We start from the raw sequence: 22816 nt of genomic DNA, 5'->3' as shown, positions 1-22816 counted from the left end.
TTAAGAAAAAATTTAATATACATTTAAACACTAGTATTGAAAGAGTGGAGTGGAGCGGGAGAAGGGGAGAGAGAGAGACAGAGACAGATCTGCTTAGGACAAAGACAGTGTATACCCAAGTGTAGCCATGGGCATCCCAATGGAGAGTTGTCCCAAAATGTCTCAGCATAGCTGTGTGAACATTCTGGTAGATTTGAAAGCTACATTTTTCTGGGTCTGGAGAACTGGCTTGGCAGTTAAGAGAAGGTAATATTATTGTAGAAGCTCTGAGCTCAGTTTCCAGTACCTGTCTGCATCGACAGCTCTGGCTCCAGAGGATCTGACCCCCTCTTCTGGCCTACCTGGGCATCTGTGCTCATGTGCACATGCCTACACATAACTAAAAATAATAAAATAAATTTTTACATTTTCAATTTTTAAAGAGTTTTAAAGAGTTAGTAAGAATGTTTTGGTATATTTGTTCTTCTGTCAGAAACTTTTTTTAATTTTTATTGTAAAGATGGTATATCGAATAGGATTACTGGATAGTAAGATAAAAACAGGTCCAAAGAGTCATAGAATTCTTAGCATAGTATCTTCCATGTGTCCATGTGCCTCTCACCTTACTGTGCACACTTCCTTTAGTGTATTGTTAAGTGATTTTAGCCAGCTTATACTTGTTATTACTATAGGTGGGCTTTTCCTTCTTATATAGTGCGTATATACCTCTTATGTAGTGTATACACACACACACACAAACACACACATATATTCAGGGAGAGAGAGAGAAACAGAGAGAGAGACAGAGAGAATATTAGGTTTGTTTGTTTGTTTGTTTGTTTATTTTTTACTAGATAGCTCTGATTAGTTTGGAAGTCACCATTCTTTTTACCCTAGGCTCCCCAGAGCTGTGATTAAACACATGCCACCATAGCTGATTACTCCATTATATTATAAAGTGTATTTCCCCTATTGTATAGAGAAACATACCAGCTTAGTCTCAAGTTTTTAAATAGAATCAGAAATCTCTGAAAGAATTTCAGAATTATTACAATTGCACATTATTTCTTAAATTTCATGAAAACAAACCTTGACGCTCTGGTTTTATTAAAAATGTTTATCCTTGATTAACAGTTTTCAAAAGGAGGTGTGCAAACTGGATTTCTCGAGGCTGTGTTAGATGAACTGCATACCTTTCTCCAAGCCCAGCAGATGTCAGTGTTTCACAGATGTACAGACTAAAGCAGTGCCTTTGTCCACAGTCTCCACATGTGTGTGTCCCTTAGTCATTTAATCACTGAAGTGGGGTCAACTGGAGACCACCCAAGTCAGGTTTTTACCTGGAGGTAAGGGAATGGGCCTCTGTGGGCAACGATTCATCAACATCACACAGTGAACGGTGAAGCTAAGCCAGGTGTTTTTGTTTCTAAGACTCTCCATTTTCAGAACTGATTAAAAATAGGTACCCAAATCATGGAGAACAAAAAAGGATAGTCCAGAGTAGATGCCCCACAAATGCTGTTCTATTTGTTTGGGTGTGCAGACAGCAGTTCATCATGATGAATAAGGTGCTGGCAGTATCTGAAAGCAGCTAGCTGGAGCAGGAGTTGCTACATGTGAAAGTGACCTTTGAAAACCATCTTGCGCTTGCTTTGAGCATAGAGCGCGTGTGACACCAGTGCCAGTACTTGTGTGACACTAGAATGATTCCCACATTCTGCCTGCTCATAGGCTCATCCAGTGCTTTGGAGCAAAATCATACAAACTATTTAGTTCTTTCTTCTTTTTGAGAGGCAGTTATCACTGTCCCCAAACATATGGCAATCTCCCCAAATCTGTGCTTTTGTTTATTTTATTTTGATGCACAGACCATTGCAGCCCCTCTTCCAGATCACTGGAAGTTCTGTTATTCCAGCACCCACTTCCTTAATGTCATTTTCCTGGACTTAAGCCCTTGCCAGTGGGGTACCACGATCTCCTTTCTGTTTTTGCCTTGGCACATGCACTACTCCATCTATTATGGTTTAGGAGTTCCTTACACTCAACTTCTTGGGTGTGGTTTTAGCTAAGCAAGTTGTTAGTACTTTGTTGGCACAAACCTGTCCCATGTTCTTATAGTTCCTTGGATGAGGCTAGCATATTCATAGAATTATTAATAATGGCTAGTTATTGACTTGATTGTATTGAACTTCTGATAAATAAAAAAGCTTTGTGAATTTTTTTTCTCCTTCATTTCTTGTCAGCTGCTCTCATGGTGCTTAAGGGTTTCGAGATGAAGGTTTTTTACCCACCAGAAGAAGGTGTATTGAAACAGATAGCAAGACTAGCTGGAGTGAAAATAACACACATGAATCATGGGAAAGGATGATAGAGACCTAGGTGATACTATGTCAAAGCACTGACTTCCTTTTTCTTGGATTTACAGCAGTTGAAGTTGTGATGGCACACAGCTCTTGTCAGTAAGCTCTGAGGCCTCCTATACATGCAAGAGAAGGGCAAGCAGGAGAAACAGACTGTGAGTTTAGTTGCATTGGCTTACCTAGAGAGACTGCCCAGCTTTCAAGTGTCAAACATCTGGGTAAAAGAAGTGGTGGAAGCCAGCGAGCAGGTTCTTGCTTAACTCTGAGGCTGGGGAACTGGGCAGCACTGTAACTGATTAGGATAAGGACTTTCTGAGCTCCTTGTGTACAATGTAGATAGATAGAGCTGCAAAGGCACCCTTATTTACCCTGCACCTACGAGAGATGCTCTCCATTACTCTACAGCAGAGCTTCTCAGCTATCCTATGCTGAGTCCCTCTGATACAGTTCCTCATGCAGTGCTGACACCAACCATAGATTATTTTCATTGCTCCTTCGAAACTGCAGTTTTGCTACTGTTATGAATCATAATATTCTGTTTTCCAACGGCCCTAGGCAACTCTTGTGAAAGGGTCATTCCATTCATCTCAAGGGGTTGCAACCCATGGGTTGAGAACCACTGCTATAGAGTAAGGCACATTTTAATTGATTCATTCCTGATGCCTGTGGCTGATGCTGGTGCTTTTACACATGCCAGGGAACCACTCACTCTGCCAGAGCCCCAGTTCTTCTCTTCCTCTCCTATCGTAGTTGTTTCTCTTTTTTATTGTAAAGAAGCATGTAGTATAAAGTCCAAATTTACGTTTCTGAAACATCCAGTCCAACAGTGTTAAGTACATTCTGTTGTGCAACAGCTCTCTTAAGATTTCCATTTGGGGACCTGAAACTGTGCACTGAGAGATGACACTCTTGCCCCAGCCCCAAGGCACCCACAGTTCTTCTTTCCTTTCTGCACTTGATCTTAGCCAAAGGGCTGAGAAGTGATCTTTCCTTTCTGAATTTGACTGCTATGCATATGCATAAGTCGGGTTGTACAGAACTTACCTTTTTGTGGTTCTCTGCTTATTTCTCGATTATGTCACACAGAAAAGGTTAACCTTAAAGTTTTAAGAATTTAACGTAGATTTGAAATACATCTGAGAAATTGAAGTTTTTTCTCTCTCTTTTTCTCTCCTTTTCTTTCTCTTTCTTTCCCTCTTTCTCTTTCTCTCCTTCCCTCTCTCCCTCCGTTCCTCACACCTTCCCTCCCTCTATTCCTCCCTCCCTTCCTTTCTTCTTTCTTTCCTTTTGTTTTATAATGTTACATAACCAGAGGAGACTCAAGTTAGGGAAAAAGCATAGGAAAATCTTTCACTTCTTCCCACTTTTATTTTCCTGTTTAGAACATAAAATACATGAATATCATTCATTTGACTATGAATGGTAGTGCATCTCCCCCAAACTCAGTGCCAAAATAACACAAAGGAATGCCATTTGGATTAAGATAATACCATCTCTGAATTTTTTTTTTTTTGTCCTGAAAATAATTTGATCTCCCTGTCTTAGTTAGGGTTTTACTGCTGTGAACAGACACCGTGACCAAGGCAAGTCTTATAAAAAACAACATTTAAATGGGGCTGGTTTACAGTTCTGAGGTTCAGTCCATTATCATCAACGTGGGAGCATGGCAGTATCCAGGCAGGCAGGAGGAGCTGAGAGTTCTATGTCTTCATCCAAAGGCTGCTAGGGGAAGACTGACTTCCAGGCAACTAGGGTGAGGATCTTATACCCACAACCACAGTGACACACCCATTCCAACCAGGCCACACCTATTCCAACAAGGCCACACCTTCAGATGGTGCCACTCCCTGGTCCAAGGATATATAAACCATCACATTCCACTCCCTGGTCCCCATAGACTTGTTCAAAAACATGAGTCTATGGGGGCCATACTTAAACATAGAATAATACAAAATGCATTTAGTTCAACTTTCAAAGTCCTCATAGTCTATAACAGTCACAACAATGTTAAAAGTCCAAAGTTCAAGGTCTCTTCTGAGATTCATTCAACTTAATTAACTGTAATCCCCAAAGCGAGGCAAGAAACCAGCTGGGCAAACTCCAAACTTTGCATCTACCTCCATGGCTGATGTCAAAGCGGTCTTCAGATCTCCACTATTTTTTCATTGTTGTTGACTGCAATAAACTGCTTTCTCCTGGGCTGGTTCCTCTCCCTGTTAGCAGCTTTCCTCAGCATATATCCCATGGCTCTGGCATCTTTAACATCTTTGAGTCTCCAAGGCAATTTCAATGTTACAGCTTCTTGTTTCAGTGTCTGGGATTCCTCTTGATCTTTTGGACTCCTCCTAAGGGCTGGCATCACTTTTCCAGCTCTGCCCTCTGTAGCACTCTAAGCTCAGTTTGATCCACTCCACTACGGCTGCTGTTCTTGGTGATCATCCCATGGTACTGACGTCTCCAATACACTGGGGTGTTCCACTCCAACTAGGCTTCACCAATAGCCTCTCATAGGTTCTCTACAGGGTGCCAAGCCTCAAATCCTTTGCATGACCCCTTCAGTCCTGGGCCATCAACTACAGCTGAGGCTTCACCTTTTCCAATGGCCTTCCCTGGCCTCTCACAGTGCTAAGCCTCAGCTTCTCTCCATGATCCCTTCATTCCTTCACAAGCAGTACCACCTGAGTGACTCTTACATATTACCAAGTCCAGCTGCAGCATGAGGTACAACCTTGGGTATCTCTGGAACACAGCTTCTTTGTGCTCCCAGAAAACAATTTCCAGAAGATTTCACCTCAGTGATGCTGGTCTCTTCTTAATCACTGCTAATTCCTTAGCTCCAGCTAACCAGCATCAATTTTCCCAGTAGTTCCTTTCATTCTTAAGTCTAGAGCCAGAGCCACATGGCTGAAGCTGCTGAGTTCTGCTGCTTACAGGAACTAGAACATGATCCCCTTGTACTATTACATTATCACTAGCTTTATGTTTACTAAATCCTTCACTGCCTAAGTTTGGCTATCCTGGTTCTTACTCCTTGTAGATTGGCCTTGAATGCAGAGATCAGCATGCCTGTCTCATGGGATTAAAGGTGTGTACCACATGCCTGGTTCTAAATTCAGCTGGGTAGGGTCTTGCCCCAAGATCCCACTCCCTTAATCTGTTATTTCCTAGAACACAGGATTTTGCTCCATTTCACTTCCTGGTATGCCTTTAATACTGGAACCATATATTTTGTATTTTGCCTTTCTAAGGTTGCTATGCTTGTTCAAACTTCTCTTTGTGAGACTTAACCAGAGAACAAAGTCTCTGCTGGGCTTTTTGAAACTTCCTTTGTCAATGCAATTAATGCAATTAATCCAAGTCTCTTCACTTTAGCCTCAGGCAGACTTTTCAGACAAGGGTAAAAAGTAGCCACATTCTTCACCAAATTACCACAAAAATAGTCTTTATGCCACATACTGAAATTCTTCTCCTTTGAAATCTCTTGGGCCAGGTCAACACAGTTCAAATTACTCCCAGCAACAAAGTCTTCCATATTCCTACTAGGATGATCCATTAAGCCCCATTTAAAGCATTCCACTGAGTTCCAAATCCAAAGTCCAAAAATCCACATTCTTTCAAATAAAAGCATGGCCAGGCTTATCACAGCAATACCCAACTCTCAGTACCAACTTCTGTCTTAGTTAGGGTTTTACTGCTGTGAACAGACACCATGACTAAGGCAAGTCTTATAAAAAACAACATTTAATTGGGGCTGGCTTACAGTTCCGAGGTTCAGTCCATTATCATCAAGGTGGGAGCATGGCAGTATCCAGGCAGGCAGGAGGAGCTGAGAGTTCTGTCTTCATCCAAAGGCTGCTAGGGGAAGACTGACTTCCAGGCAACTAGGGTGAGGATCTTATACCCACAACCACAGTGACACACCCATTCCAACCAGGCCACACCTATTCCAACAAGGCCACACCTTCAGATGGTGCCACTCCCTGGTCCAAGGATATACAAACCATCACACTCCCCCTTCCTTAATATTCTTTTTAAATCTTCTAAGATAGGATGAACTGAAGGATTGATTTTTCTCTGTCCTTAAGCCCTAAGGGAGATGCCCAAGGCAAGGGCTGGCACTCTTCACTGTGAAAGAGCAGGTAGTAAGGATATGGGCCTTAGTGGCTGATATGCATGTTCAGGGACTGGCTGTTCCATTTTAGTGGCCAAAGTAAAGTGTGGCTGGGTTCCAGTGAATCTTTATAGCCGTATTTGGTGGGGAGGCTGTGGGTTGCAAACAGGTGTAGTTGAAGAATCTGAGGAGATGGCTGGGGAGATGGCTCAGTGGGAGAGAGTGCTTGCTTCCCTATTGCCCGCGCTTTTGTTCCCCTGGTAAGAACACGCTCAGGGCAACCGGAATCTTCTGCAGTACAAACTTTATTGCTTACCCCATCAGGAGCCAGTGGAGAAAGGAGCCAGAGAGAGAGCCAGCCTTGTAATGGCGAATGTGAAGGCGGCTCCTTACATCTCCCCCTTTTCTTTTATATAAGAGCAATAGGCCACCCATAATAATGAGAGTGGAGATAGAGGTCAAATCCCCAGTGTGTAAAATAGGGGCTTTACACAAAACCTCCTCCCAGGCTCATCACCCAAAGGGGTCTTGGTCTGGTCCCGTGTTGTTTTTCCTGGGGGAAGGACACTTGGACACTCAACCTTCTTGAAAGATGACATGTCTCCCTAGAATAGGCTCATATATGCCACAGAGCCCTTCTACTGCAGTGCTTAGCCGTGCAACTCTCTCGGGCTGCTGAAGCACACTCACTCTATCCCGTGCAATGAGACTAGCCTCGTGGGGTGCAAGAGCTGAGTGGCCAGCGACCTATTGCTTAAGCATAGATAACCATATATCAGGGGAAGCACCATGTTCTAGTGCTGCAAGCACCTGGGAAATAATCACCATGTTTCTCCTAGTTTGGGCCTTAAGCTTACAGACCAATCAGAAAAGCAACACTAATCCACAGCAAAGAACAGCTCCAAATAATTCCACCCCCACCCATTCTTTAAAGAAGGAAAATGTTGAAAAGATAGTCCTTAGGTCAGGGACAGGTCCAAGTGCGTGGGGCAAGTCTCAATTTTCAAAGGGTCTGTTCAAATTTAGCCGTCCAATTCTGTATCTCCCAATGCTGCTCTCCCTTTGTTATCGCACTGGACATCACCAAGACGAGGGACATCAGTATTCCCTTGGTCAGTCTGGATTTTTCGGGTGAGTCTTTCTGGTATCCAAAATGGGTTGTCTTCATTCTGTGGAAAAACACAAACAGCTCCCCTGGATCTTATCAAAATAGGATCCGGGCCTTTCCATTTGTTATTTAAAACATCTTTCCATTTAACCATCTCTTTGGGCCTATCTGGCTCTGAACAATGTCGTTCAGCCTTGGTATGGCCATGAGAATCAAGATTTAAAAAATTGAGTGTAAAAAGTGCTGTAGACACAGACACTCTTGGTACTCGGGGTAGAGCCTCCTTGACTCCCCCTTTCTGTTTTATTAGATGGAAGTCCAGTCAGGTGGGTCACGTCCATCTGACGGCAGAACTGTTGGAATTTTTGAGATGTATAAGCTGGTCCATTATCAGTCTTAAGGAGTTTGGGTTTTCCCCAAGCACTCCATGCCTCAAGGCAATGTTGAATCACATGTGAGGCCTTTTCTCCGGTTAAAGGAGAGGCAAACATGATGCCAGAGCATGTGTCAATGGACACATGGAGATATTGAAGTTTTCCAAAGGAAGAAACATGTGTAACATCCATTTGCCAGACCTGTAGAGGTCGAATACCGCGTGGGTTAATTCCCACATGAGGAACTGGCAAGAACTCACAGCAGCTTTGACATTGAGTAACAATGTCACGGGCTTCTTTTCTCGTCAAGGAGAAACGGCGGCGTAATGTTTCAGCCGTCACATGAAAATTGTTATGAAAATTTCTTGCAGCCTCTATCGGGGATATTAGGGCAGCAGCCACCACTTTAGTGGCTTTATCTGCCAGATCATTCCCCAGAGCCATGGGGCCAGGTAGGCCTGAATGGGCTCTAACATGAGTAATATAAACAGGAAATCTTCTAGATAACAAAACTAATTGTATCTGCTGAAAAATATTGGCAACTTTACTGGAAGGCTTAATCACTCCAGCCACTTCTAAAAGATTTACAGCATTAACCATATAACAGGAATCTGACACAATATTAAGGGGTTCTAAAAAGGTTTTTAAAACTTCTAAAACCACTAAACATTTTACCACTTGAGGTGAATTTTCATTATATTGTTTGGATACTACTTTACCATTAGCCACATAGGCACCTATGCCAGTTTTTGATCCATCAGTATATACCACAACCCCATTTTTAAGTGGGTTTCTTACTGTTATTTGTGGACACACAACAGATTGATTTTGGGCAAACTGTAAAACTGGATGTTTTGGATAATGGTTATCTATTTGTCCTGAAAAGGAGGTAACTAAAACTGCCCAATCATTGGATGTGGCTGCCAAGGTTTGAACCTGTCAAAAGTCCAATCTCTCTGCTCTGGAGTCAAAGCAGCAGCGTTTGCTCGGACCTGCGTTTGTGCAGCCTCTTGCCATAGAGCTCTCCATTCCATATATTTGCCCATATTGGGGAGAGCGGCTTTTGCAATCATTTGCCAGTCGGCAGGAGTTAGTGCCATGCCGGCAAGCCTGTCTAACTGCACCAAAGTAAAATTAGCATTGGCTCCATATTTACGGACCAATTCAGCAAGCTCTTTCATCTGTATATACTCTACTGGAGCGTGGACACGCCCACCCTCGGCTCCTTCAAAGACCGGAAATGCCTGTTGTATCTTCCTTTGTGCCTCTCTTGGAATGAACGAGTCTGCGCACTGCTTCTCTGCGCAGGGCTGACGCACTACGCAGGGCGGGGGCTCCACATAGGGCGGAGGTGCACTATGACCTTGAAGCCAACTGCCCTGAGGCCAAGCAGCAAACTGGCCTTTGCCAGCCGCTTTTGGCTTTTTTCTTGACTTAAAAGCTCGAATTTCTCTCTCATAATGAGCTGCTCCCTCCTCCAAGTCTGTTTTCTCAGAAGGGCTAATTTCTTTATCTGATTCACAGCTACTAAGAACTGGCTCTTTAAACTCATCTCTTTTCTCCTCTTTCCTTCTAATCTCTCCCCAGGTATTTTTCCCTGACATTAACTTTTCTTTTTTCCTTTGTTTTTTCTCCTCTTTCCTTCTAGTCTCTCCCCAGGTATTCTTCCCTGACATTAACTTTTCCTTGGGTTCAAGACCCGTGGAAAGGCCTGTATACTTATTTGGCGCGCCATGCTTTCTCTTTTTTCCTGCTCTCTCTCCCCGCTTTACTTCTGATAGACTGTCTTGAATTTTGTCCAGAATTCTCCACCCTGCCTTAACCATTTGTTGACATGTGAAAAGAAATAAAAGGGCTTTTAACACTAGAGAAAGTTCAAGACTAGACATACCTTGTAAAGCTGTAACACGCGTCCCGTCCCCACAGTTCTGGTTCCGCTCCGTTCCCCAGCTGAAGAGTTCTGAACCCATGCCGGATCCTTCTCAACAGTCTGTTTTGTGGGAACACTTCATTAACCACAGTTCCCCAGCTGATGAGTTCTGAATCCACACTGGATCCTTCTCAACAGTCTGTTTCCGGGAACACTTCATTAACCGTGATGCAGTAGCTCGCGGGTTCAGGCACCATTTATTGCCCGCGCTTTTGTTCCCCTGGTAAGAACACGCTCAGGGCAACCGGAATCTTCTGCAGTACAAACTTTATTGCTTACCCCATCAGGAGCCAGTGGAGAAAGGAGCCAGAGAGAGAGCCAGAGAGAGATGGCGGAGCCCCCTCCCTTTTATGGAGGACTGTCCTCCGCCTCGGACGTGTCACTCCCTGATTGGCTGCAGCCCATCAGCCAGAGTTGTCGTCACGGGAAAGGCAGAGCACATGGCGTGGAAAGCTACCCCAGCACATGCGCAGCTTGCTTGTTTACTACTTAGAACACGGGTGTCAGTGCCATCAGCGCCATCTTGTAATGGCGAATGTGAAGGCGGCTCCTTACACTTCCCAAGCCTCAGGTCCCAAGTATAACCTCCCAGCACCCAAGCAAAAAGCCAGGCATGCCATTGGAGTGCTGTGGGAATGTGGAGACCAGAGGATCCCTCGTGCTTGACTCTACCTCAGAAGAATCAAGCAGAGAGTGAGAGAACATTAGATGTCCTTCTCGGGCATACCCATAGGCTCACAAAATGCATGCACATACATACATACATACATACATACATACATACATACGTATATGCATTTACTAAAAGAAAATAGCTGTACACTGTTTTTGCCCCACACTCACATAGAATTGGTTCACCTCTTCCCATTTTGGCTCTTGGCAACCACCTTGTATCTTTCATATATAGTTACAATTGCTGTTCAGAGGCATAGCAGAGATGGTCATGCTGTCTAATCAAATAATGTTGGATTATTGTTACTTGTTATCTTAATATCTATATCATATTTTCAGATAATGTGTTAGCCAAGATATAATTAGATTTTTAAGTGCTTAAGAAAATAACATGCTTTGAAGTTTGTCTCCTGAAGACTAGAATTTTAAAGCATTCATACACACACATATATTACATGCATGCAAACTATACATACATACATACATACACACACATATATTACATGCATGCACACTATACATACATACATACATATACAGAGACATTTACTAAAAGGAAATAGCTGTGCTCTGTTTTGTGTTAGCTTTCCTTGGGAAGGTGTGAAACAGCAATAACTTAACCCAGATGTAGCCCTAACAACAAATCCACCCTCGACCAACATGGTAAACCCATGAGTTTGTTTATAGGAACGTGGGTAAGGGGTTACTTTCAGAAGAGTGGGTAGCCCCCAAACGCAACAGCTGCATCACTGCGCAGTCCTACCCCACCACAGATGATGGTGTGCAGACTCTGTCACCGAGTTCCACTTTCAGTTAACCTCCTCTCTTGTTATATACTGCAGCATCTCCTAAGAGCACTCACAGCCAATTTGTGGGAAGGAGTAATGGCCAGAATCCCAGATGAGAATCCTGTAGTCTTCCTTCTACTCCTTCTATGAGGAAAGGAGGGGAATAGCTGTTACCATTACCGTAAACCTGCTTTCATTATATTTTTGTTCTTATTTTGCTAACATGGCTATGGACTAAAGTCATCTCTATTCCATCACACCATTGGGACAGTCATTTTTGTCCAGATAAAACTAACAAAAACTCAGTATTTTTTGATCATAAAGATGAGACATAAAGTAAAAACTAAAAACAACCCATCTCCATGCCCAGAACTAACTACTAATACCATGTTCAAACATTGCTGGATGTGTTTATTAGCGTCTACTGGACTCAGTCTTTTTCACTTAACAATTGCTACAAGCTTATAAAGGGTGACACATTACAGACTGAAGGGTGAGCTGGAGGGTTAACCTTTGTACTTTAGTGCAGTGCCCCCACTCCTGCCCAGCAGCCCTTCCAGCTGCCATCCTCCTGGCACCATAGACATACTCTCCCTACTCCCACACCCTAAGATGGCCAGTGTTCCCTACCAGTTACTACTTACAAGTTGCCAGTCCTTTTACTGGCCCCTTCATTGAGTTTCTTTTCTCAGTTTGTGTGCCATCTGCTCACACTGTGACCCAAGCCTGACTAGTATAGATTCTGCATTCCATGTGACTGAGCTTGCTTCCATGGCAAGATTTAGTATATATTCTTTGTCTGCCTTATCCTCCAGCAAGAGGCTCTCATCCTTCCCAGCGCTGGAGTCTCCACATCACTGGCTATATGACTTTGTCAATTTACATTCTGTCTTTGAATCTTGAATTTCCCATTTGGAGAAAGCAGATGATAATGTGTCTTGTGGGGTGTGTGGGCAAGTGATGTAAGGATGTGTCTATGAAGTGGGCAGTATAACTTAACAGTGAGCATCAAGTATCAGTGCCATTGGTCCTGATTTTCTTATAGACACTTCTCAGAGGATCCTCTGTATAAGGAAAGGTGCTTTGTAGCCACAATGCTTTCCCATCACATCTTTCTAGAGCCACCATTTCAGAGAGCCTGCATGGCTCATGCTCTGCTCCTGGCTGGAGCATTTCTTGTAGATGGCTCCTGTCTACATTTCTAGGGGACAGCAGGTGGTGGTAGAGAGCTAGGTTTGCTCTTGGCTGGGTTTGTGCAAAAGTCTAATTCTTTTAAGAAAAAAAAATCAAGAGCCAACAAAGAATAGGCATTTTTTTCATATCCATAAGTATAAGAGAAGCCTTCATTTATTTGAACACATTATTAAGTTTTGACATTCTTTCCTTATGTATTTACTTAGTCACTCTGTAAAGCTGGTATTTGTCCCATCTTAAGAAGAAGCTGGGTTTCAAGGAGAGCTTCAGTTACTTAGAAGTTTCTAACAACCCTTGGTTGTTGTGGGGTCTACACACAGTGATCTGTATGGAGGCCAGGGCACTTGACTGGTTGCTAGTCTTCTAGGCTCTTGCCTTCACACAGAAGGTTGATATTTAAGAGAATTTCACATTTCTGGCTCTGTGTACCATGTGATAAAAATTCACAAGGAGTGATGTGAAGGTGTATGGTCCCCTTTTCACACAGGCCCTTCTTTTCCCCAGTTCTTCATCTCAGAGGCTGTTACTTTTCTATGTATCCTTCCTGGGGCAGACTCACAGGAAGGCACAGGCATTACAGAGAGAAGGGGACTGTTTTCACAGGCCATCTTAGTTTGACTTTTGGCCTTGGAAATTTTTAGGCTGCTATGCTAGGGTAGAAGCTGTTGTGCAGAAACACTCAGCACTTATACCATATGCACGTCAAGTTTCTTCTGTGTTTCAGTTCTGCCCAGAAGAATCTAAATCCTTGTCTCCATTGACTGTAGAAGAAGGTTAGGGCACAGAGAGACATCAGGGTTTACATGAGAGAAGTGATTTGGCAGAAACACAGAAATTCTTCCCTTGTAAGGGACATATAACAGACAAATGCACAAAAGTGGGTGAAGACAGGTGCTCGCTGGCCTTAAGTCATGGTCTCCATTTCTACCACTATGCATATATGGCCCTGATCTAATTATTTCTTCAGGGATACAAAACCCTGAAAATCTCAGTGGGTTCCCTCTGGATCCCAGTCCATGACTGTAACTACTTCCTTCGTTTAAACACAATGTTCATGGGATTAAATAAAGCCTTGCATTCATAATGTACTTAGGCTTTCATGGAAGGCATAGATAGACTGTCTCATGCTGTGATCCACATGACATTAGCAGAATGTCCTCTTATACCCAGGAGTACATTTTACCTGGTGTTGTATGGTTGGCCTAGTGCCCTGGTGATGAATGTTGATTCTGTATTTTGATACAAGCTTTGGTGCCTGTGTCAAAGCAAGAATATTAAGTTAACAATGTCAAAGTGAGCAGTCAGGGGCCATCCTGTCTTCAGATGTATATGATTCTACACTAAGATTTCCAAAGGCTGGTACATGTTGAGACAGAGAGAAAATGCCTTTGAGATGTAAATATTTTTAATTACCTGCTTTCATTAGGTGATTTAGTTGATTAGTTCTTCCTGGGTTTATGGGTTTCCTTTTTTCTTAATTTTTATTACATTTGTGTGTGTGTGTTGTATGGAGTCAGAGGACAATTTTGGGGAGAGTCAGTTCTCCCTTTCTACCATGTGGCTTGATGGCAAGCACCTAAACCATCTTGCTAGACCAGAAAAATTTTTTTCAAAACCATTTATACCTGAAATCAGAAGTGGACTGTGTCTTATTGCAACCCTTAATTGGTTTTGTTTATTATCTCATGTGTGTTTCATTGTTTTCCCTTTGAGGAGCAAGCATCCTATGTCAGTCTGCTCAACAACAGCCAGTATGAGTTCAAAGTATTGATTTCTGAGTTCATCACAAGAGCTGTCATGAGGTACTGGCACTGTGTCTTGTTTGGGATTTCCAACTCTTTGTGTCCTGAAAGCATGGTTGATGGACATGTCTGAGTCTCTGCAGTCACTTGTATGACTTCAAGAGTAGGCATACAGCCGTTAAGTTGACATTTCATGTTACTACGTTAGGGACACTTTCCATCATAATGTGTTTGTTTTTAGGTGAAGGTGGTTTTGATTGACGTTTCATAGTTGATATGTGATAGTGCTAAGATTTCAACCTGGTAGCCTGTCTAGAAGCCTGCACAGCCCATCTCTCAGTAAAATGTGGGGACTGAGTGAAGTTCTTCTACAAAGAGCCTCACTTGTATCAGGAATTCTACAAAGCTTAGAGTTTATGGGATTGCGGGGAGTTGGTATGCTGCAGATTTATAACTAAATTATAATTGCCCAGTGAAATCCTTTTGTAACAATGTATTAACAAACTACTAGCTTGCACCAACCCAAAGGCTACGAGTGCCACCAGATACCACCTGAAGCCTATTCCTAATTCCCCAGTTTTTCTGTCACTGGCCGATCTGATGCTCCCACCATGTATTTGGAAAATGCCTTGATTTATGACCTTCTTTTGTTCTGTAATTAATAAATTCTCCACAAAACTCTTACCTCCATACCCCTGAACATGGCGTTTGGCATAGCTTGACTCCAAATTCCTGGCTCAGGATCACTGATACTTGGCTTTGGAGTAATTTATCCCTTATTCCCTTTGAGGAGAGAGCTGTGTTTTCGCATTCGTCATGGCCCTAACATAGTTGTCCTGTGGCTGTTTCTCCTATCCCTTTGCACAGACACACTTGAACCCATTAGCAGTGGAGACCCCTTAGATCTTGAATCTTGACCTCCCTCTTTGAACTGAGTGACTCTAAAGAATCCTTTGAGCTCTCTGAATTGCTTTTCCTGTGTGAAGAGCAGGCTGCACCTTCCTCCTGCCTGCCTATAGATGTAGCAATTTTCTCACCCCTTTTATTCCTAGGGGAGAGGAGAGTGCTGGGCATTGGTGGACACTGCTCCAATGTTGGCTCCTGAACTCTGCTCTTCTTGACCCTGCTCTGTAGTTCAGTGTCAGGTGTCTCCTGTAGTGATTAAAGCAGATAACTACATGGATATGGTCAGGAGCCACAGGTTGTCATTAGGTCCTTCACTCTCATCCTTCCATTTTCGAGAGAGCTGAGCAATAAGGAATCCTAAAAGAAAGGAAGGAAGGATTCCCATTGCTTATTGGACTCAAAGGCAAGAGTTGCTAACTGCATAGTGATTTGACAAAAGAACTGCATGGCAGCTTAAGTAAGGCTCGTTATATGACCATTGCTATATCAGATGAGGTGGCCTTGGGATTGTAACACAGATACCCAGGCAGACAGTCACAAGTGGGTTTGTGAGACATGGATTCATTGATATAACTGATGTCACAGGAATACAAGGGAAATGAAATGATGTGGAGGGTAATGACCTGAAGACTAGGGTAGGTTTTGCATAGACAAGTAAAGACATCTTGGATGTTATCATTAAAGGTGATATACTTACTAAATGCACTTTTTGGATTTTTTTCTTTTCTTTTGCTTGTTTCCTTCCTTCCTTCTTTCCTTCCTTCCTTCCTTCCTTCCTTCCCTTCTTCCTTCCTTCCTTTCTTCCTTCCTTCCTTCCTTCCTTTAGCAGTAGCAGTTCTATGGGCAGGGACTCAAAGGCCAGAGTTCCAGGTAGAATGCCAGGACCTCTGCAGGGCAGTTTCAGGTCCCTGAGTTACTCAATGGTCCAAAGGCCATTCTCACCTCTGCTTAATAGCTACAGAGTTTCACGTTTAACTAGTGTCCATGCGAGGATAGACTTACTCATAATGTCACTTCTTTAATCCAAATATATTTACCTTAAACTTATTGAAGTCGGAGGTGCCATGCCAGGATTGATCTGTCTGAAGATAATGTACTCATCTTTCAGGGTCTTTGTGCTGTAGCAGTCTATTAAAATCTAAGCATGAAGGATGGCTTGGAAAAAATTATGGCCTGCAAGGAAAATTGCTGTCCAGCCAAGTCGACAGAGACATATATACTCAGCTCTGTAAGACAGACTCTAGGGAGAAGCAGAACAAGCCCAGGGAGGAGTAGGAGCAGCAGCAAACTTGATCCCAACCTGAGGACTGAGAATGGCTTTCCTTGACTGTTTTTCTCCTCTGGTCTCTTCCTCCACCAGCAGGAATGTGATGGCTCCAGAATTCTGCCTTTTTTCTATATGAGTTGGCGCTGGTGAATATCCCGGCTATTGCCATACCTTTTTGTTGCTTTGCTTGTATAGTTTGTTTTTTATTATGTTAACTAGTAACCCATATGAGATGTTACCTCTTAAAATTTTAGGTCTAGAGTATACTTATTTTGGCCATAAACACAGGGTCCTAACAGACCGCTGGAACTTGTCCATCTTGCTTGGATGAGATGCTTTGCTTATCAAATAGTATCTTCGCCTGGTCCCTGACAAATGGCATTCTACTTCCTGTTTATAAAAGTTTTACTCTTCTAGATACCTAATATAAGTGAAGTTATACAGTGTGTGTTTATATGATTTTTTTTTCTATCTAGCACAGTGTTTTCTTGGTTCATCCATGTCCACTATTACAAAATTGTCTTCAATTTTGTGGCAGATTAATATATTACCACATGCATGTGCATGGTTTTGGTTATTTGTTTGTTTTGATCAGTTGTTACTCTGGTGGACATTTCGGCTGTTCTACCTTTGGGCTATTGGGTACACTTCAACATAAAGATGGAAGTGTAAAGATCTGCTGAGATCCTGATTTCAGTGTTTTTGGATAAACACCTAGGAGTAAGGTTTCTAGATCTTATGGTAGTTCTACTTTTAATTTTTTGAGAACTCCATGTACTATTGTCCTGGCATTTGTTCTTCTACTGTTGGAGAAAAGTGCACACCTGTCATCTCTTATTCCTTGCCCCGGTCGTTCTGCCCCCTATGAGACTGCCACTTGCCCCCTCCCTGTACACCATCCTGCTATCCTTCTTTTGGCTTCCAGGATGTAACTTGACTCTTGACACATTCTTAAAAATCCCATGTCAAGTCAAAATACCCCATGACCAGGACTTCTCACCCAGATAAATTTGCTTATTCTCTACTAGAGTCTCTAGAGCCTTTGCTTCTGTAGCTTTGGGACAAATGATAGAGATGTCATCTTAGCCTCATGTTACATGTTATTTTAAATGAGCTGTCATCTCCTGAAGGCAAGGACTCTGTGTCCTCTCTGAAGATTTTACAAAACACCTATTCACATGTGGAGAGGCAGAAATCATAGTACATATGTGTGTTACAGTTTAGAAGACAGGAACTTTAAGTTAGTTGCTCTGGAAAGGTTAAGAAGACCCTTGGCAGCAAGGTCCAATGCACAGGACACTGTCCAATCCTATAGAGATAAATTAATGGGACAGGGATAGAAAGGATAGATCAATGACATCACCTTCTTAATTTTTTTTTAAGCAAGCAGGCCTTGGAATAGTCAGGCAGGCTTAGCGGGTTGGTTTTGACTGCACTTGAACTCTTCAGTGTGGGATGTCAGCAGGCAAGGCGGACATGTACATGGCAGGAACAGGAAATGGGGTTCACCTCATAGGAAGTCATCAGCTGCTTGATGCCAGCACTATTCTATCAGAACATCCTACTTCTAGCATCCTGAGCTGAGAGTCTTTGGCTTCCAGCCGTGGTCTGCCATGCTAGCAGTGCTGTCAGTGTGCTCACCCCACACCTAAGCTTTAAGTCTGAGCCTACCCTAGCCTGTCAGTGGGAGGGAATGGAAGAGGAGTGGGCCTTGTGGACTGCATGATACTCTTAACAGCTGTGGAATAGCTCCATCCTTTCTGTCTTCCCTGGCCTTCTCACATCCCTCCATCTGTCATGATCCCAGGGTACTGGCTCCCAAACCAGACAGGTGTGGAGAATCAGCTACATGCTAGAGTTAAAGGAAGGTTTGAGGTCTGCCCACAGAGAGTCCTCTCACTGATGTGGACAAGGCTAGGAACCTGCCATTTCTATAGAGGCACACCAAAGGACTGCAGAAGGATGGATGCAGGACTAACATCATTGCTGAAGAATTATTTCCTTTGTCTAACTTGTTTTTTTTTTCTTTCATGATTTCACAAGGATTATGTACTCTTTTTAAAAATGGGAAAATGATTGATGTTAATAGAAATAACATGCTATCCTGAAGCAGTCATGAAGTAACCATTGATGCTCCAAGTACATTTCTGTTTTCCACAGGTGGACTTGACCTCATCTTCCTTCCTGGCCTCGGGTTTGACAAAGATGGCAACCGGCTGGGGCGGGGTAAGGGGTACTATGACACCTACCTGAAGCGCTGTGTACAGCATCAGGAAGTGAAGCCCTACACCATGGCCTTGGCTTTTAAAGAGCAGATCTGTCCCCAGATCCCCATGGATGAGCATGACATGAAGGTAGATGAAGTCCTTTATGAAGATTCCCCAGCATCCTAAGTTACACCACGACGGCTACACTCACTGCTCTGTACCGGTGTAATGAACATATGTCTATTTTTCTCTTGTCAAAATGAATCAAAACAGCACATTAAAGTGAATATGGATTGTGATTTTAAGTGTAAAAATAAAATGATATAAAATCCTCTTTAGAAATCAATAGAAATTATTAGAATATTAATGCAAATGGAGGTGGAAACCGCAAGGTTTTCAGCTTAGCTTTCTGGTGTCAAGATGGTAAGTTGACCTTTCTGTCTTCTAGTTTAAATGAAATATTTATGAGTATTCGAGAAACAGAAATTGGGTGTGAATGGGGGCACTGTGTCTTAATATGCAGTCATAGGCCTGATTGCTCTGGCATATGGAGACTCAGCTGTTATTAATTGGTTTGGCAGTACTTGGTATGGATAAAATATTCCCCAAGAATATTATTATACCACCTAATCATGGCTTCATTTACTCACCTTGAAGTTTTGTGCGTGACATTTTGTAGCTTCATGTGGTGAATGGATGGGAATCTTTTGTGGTTTATATACTTTGATCCAGTTGATTGGTCTCTGGCCCTGAGGACTTATATAAGGAAGTTTTACTATGAATTCGTGGGCTCCATTTGGAAATGGAAGCTGCCATGGACCGGACATTGCCAGATGGCCTCACAGCCAGGGAGAGGTACTTTTGTTGAGGGGAAAGATTTGGTTATCACAGGACACTCAGGGGTCTTCCTTGACATGACTGCTTGCTTGCTTCAACCTGTAGCCTGTCACTAGCTCCTGCTGGCATTGCCTCTGGGATGCAGTCTACATCTTCTCTCTCCTTCCTGTCTTCCTGCTCCTAATTTCTTCAACTCTCAGCATTTCTCAGCTCAAGTAGGCAGGTTTTGTGCTTAGTGTCTTTTGCCTCCAATTTATTTCAGGGATGATCTGATAAGGCATAAATCTAGTGTGGACAATCCGCATAGAAGTCTTTCGGAGACATTTTAACAAGTAGATGCCTTCCAATGTGGGAGAAATCCCTTGTAAGCCCCCCCTTCCTCTATCATCTCTTCCCTCTCCCCTGTATGTCTTTCTGTATGTGCTGCAAGCACCGCAGGCCTTCTGCCCAGTGCAAGCCTGTTTTCCTGCATCTCACTGCTGGCTTCTTTTGTCCTGGGAACTGCTGGGTATCTTCAGGGCTCTGCCCTAGCTTTTTTTCTCCAGGAGGTCTTCCTTGTCTCCCCTCCTGCCAACTCTAGATCCTCTTTCTTCTCTTTCTGTGGCCATTGCCTATTTATCACATTGTCCTATGGAGCAGTTACTAATGTCCATGTTTGTCCCTTCACAAGGCTATAAGTTCGAAAGAGCTTCTTGTCTTCGGTAGATGACTGATAGAGAGTGTTTGATAACATTTTTTAAAGTGTAAAGAGAATATATGTACAATTATTTCACTTTAAACACAGATGTACTTTTTTACATAATAATATACAGTGATATTTTGTGCACAAAGGTAAAAATATATATATTTTTAAAATGTCAATTAAGGCTAAGAGTTGATCTGTACAATTTAGAATATGCAAAGAGAAATGAAAAAGAAATTGAATTACTACAAGCTATGATGCCATTAGTACACTAGTTAATCTTATTCAGAGTTACTTCAGCGGCAGGGATGAGGTAAATGTTACTATAACTGGCATGACTGTTGGCGTGAAATAGTTAAATCCTAACATTACAGGGCTCTTGACGGTCGAGAAAGCTTTGCTTTCTCAACCTATGTTATTCTTGTATTGAAAGAGAGCATGTAAGAGCCATGTGTAGTTAGAATAGACAAATGACTTGCCAGAAATTGCTGGGCACTCAAGATTCAGAACAATCAAAACCCATGTGATCTCTCCCTGTAGTGGTTAATCTTGTAAACCTGACAGGATTCAGAACTTCCACAGAAACATGTCCCTGGGTGTGTTTATGAGGGTGCTTCCTGAAAGGTTTAATCAAACAGTGAAGACGTACCCAGTATGTGGTAACTCTGTCTCATGGGGTGGGATCCTGGACCAAATGAGAAGGGAAAAATGAGTTGTGTACTAATGATCATTGCTCTCTGCTTCCCGACGGTGGGTGCCTCTGGATGCTCTGATGGATTGTATATTGCCAAAATAAATACTTCCTTAAGTTGTTTCTTATCAAATATTTTGGTAATAATGAGCATATCACCTGACACACACCCCTAAAAAGACAGCCATTTCTGTGTGACCAAGCTTGCACCGAGGAATTCCTGCGAAGGTATTGGAAGGTCTACACACCCTCCCCGGTGATACAGGGTACAATGACACTGTAGGTAGATTAGGTGTGTAGGTTAGGACATCTATGACCCGGGGAGTGAGCAGCACAGGGTAGGACATCATGGATTAGGATTTGAATCTGCAGTGCTCCCACAGGTTCATGTTCTGAATAGTTTCCCCCAGGGATGGCATTGTTTGCCTATGGCGGCAGAGCCTAGCTGGCAGAAGTAGGCCATTGGAGGTAGATCTGCCCTGGTTCCTTTCTGACTTTCTGCTTCCTAATCTGCTGTGATGAAGCCCCCTCCTGCTGTGAGTGACACCTCTATAGCATGTCTTCCTTGCCTTCATGAGCTGGAACCCTCTGAAACTGTGAGCCCAACCAAGACATTCCTCTCTTCTTTTGTTTTTGGCAGATATTCTGTCACAGCAATGCAAAAGTAACAAGTTTACACTTTCAGAATGAAGAGAGTCTCAGAAGGAGCCACCTATATAGAGGAGAACTAGTAATTAAATACTAGCCGAACCCACTAACCAGAGAGGAACCAGTGCTGGAAACCATGAGAACCACAAAGAGGTACATGATACATATTTTATAGAACTGTGCTTAATTGAACTAGAACCATATGAAGTTGTAGTCAGTGGTTAAGAATAACTCACATTTAATCTCAGTGTTCCCCTGCCTAAAGAACTGGCTAAATATACTGAGACATGGGTAGCTTCATGCAGAAACAGTTCCTGGCCCCAGATTTTAAAAATTTGTATGTATATGGGGGTAGAGTGGGGGATGAGGGCATGTATGTGTTTCTTGTAGAGACTTCTGAGTTCCAGTTGCTTACATTGTATTTAATAATAAGTATATGTTTAAGTCTTCCTCCAGCCTATAGCTCTTGAAAGTACATTCTCTGAGAAGCTCACAATCATTTCAAGACCCAGTACAGACCCCACCAGAAAATAATAATTCCTGATGAGGGAATGGACCTGCTTCAATGCTGCCCCGTGTCCATTGGGAGGGTACAGAGGGGAAAGGGAAAGGAGGCATGTTGAAGTTAAATTACTATGTCAGAAAGAAAACTGACTCTCCTTCCCACATGAGCCCCCAACTGCCCATAGCTCCGCAAGGATGGGTAGAGGCTCACCAGTCACTTCTCCATGCTAGAATGCTGACTGGCTTCATCTGGTGAAGTTGCCCACAGCTGCTTTGAGTACATGAGTGCAGCTGTCCTGTCATCCAGAAGGCACTGTTTGCTCTGGGCCCCTCCGGCGTCTGGCTCTTACATCTTTCTTCTCTTTTGCAGTGGTGTCTGGGCCTTGGGAGGAGGTGAGATATAAAAATTTGCTGAGCAACCCATTGGCATTCATTCTCCCTATTTTGAGTAGTTGTGACTGACTGTATTAATCATCATCTACTGCATCAACTTCTCTGATGAGGTCGCGGGGCTGGGGGGTGTACCATACATATGTGTGTGTGTTTACCATATGTGTGTGTATGTGCATGCCTGTGTTGTTTACCATATATGTGTGTGTGATGTGTGCATGCATGAGCACATATGCCTGCAGACCCAGACCCCAAAAGAGGGCATCACATCCCCTGGAGTTGGCTTTATATGTGGTTTTGAAGTTGTGAGCCACATTGAACTTGGCTCCTCTGGAAGAGCATGACAGGCTGCTAAATTGTTAAACCATCTCTCTGGCTTTGAATTTTTAAGACACTACATTCTACTGTGTAGAAACTCTCCATAAC

General features: G+C 42.9%; 1 protein-coding gene across 5 annotated transcripts in view; it reads left to right on the top strand.

The window, feature by feature from the left end:
• The window catches only part of LOC147002090 (5-formyltetrahydrofolate cyclo-ligase-like), a 92250-nt gene that overhangs the window by 15956 nt on the left and 53478 nt on the right, over window positions 1-22816 (top strand). For 3 of the 5 annotated variants that reach the window (XM_085827841.1, XM_085827843.1, XM_085827842.1), the window contains exon 3: window positions 18592-20981. The exons of the other annotated variants lie outside the window; for them this stretch is intronic. In XM_085827841.1, coding sequence (XP_085683967.1) covers window positions 18592-18824 — 233 coding nt within the window. In that variant the 3' untranslated portion in view covers window positions 18825-20981. Of the gene's footprint in view, window positions 1-18591; window positions 20982-22816 lie in introns of those variants that run through there. 5 annotated transcript variants of the gene reach the window in all.

This window comes from Mus caroli, unplaced genomic scaffold (assembly GCF_978045245.1).
Source record: "Mus caroli unplaced genomic scaffold, Mus_caroli_1 scaffold_11, whole genome shotgun sequence".
In the NCBI taxonomy this organism is placed as follows: Eukaryota; Metazoa; Chordata; class Mammalia; order Rodentia; family Muridae; genus Mus; species Mus caroli.
Note: the sequence above shows the minus strand (reverse complement) of the source record. Positions and strands in the feature narration are given on the sequence as shown.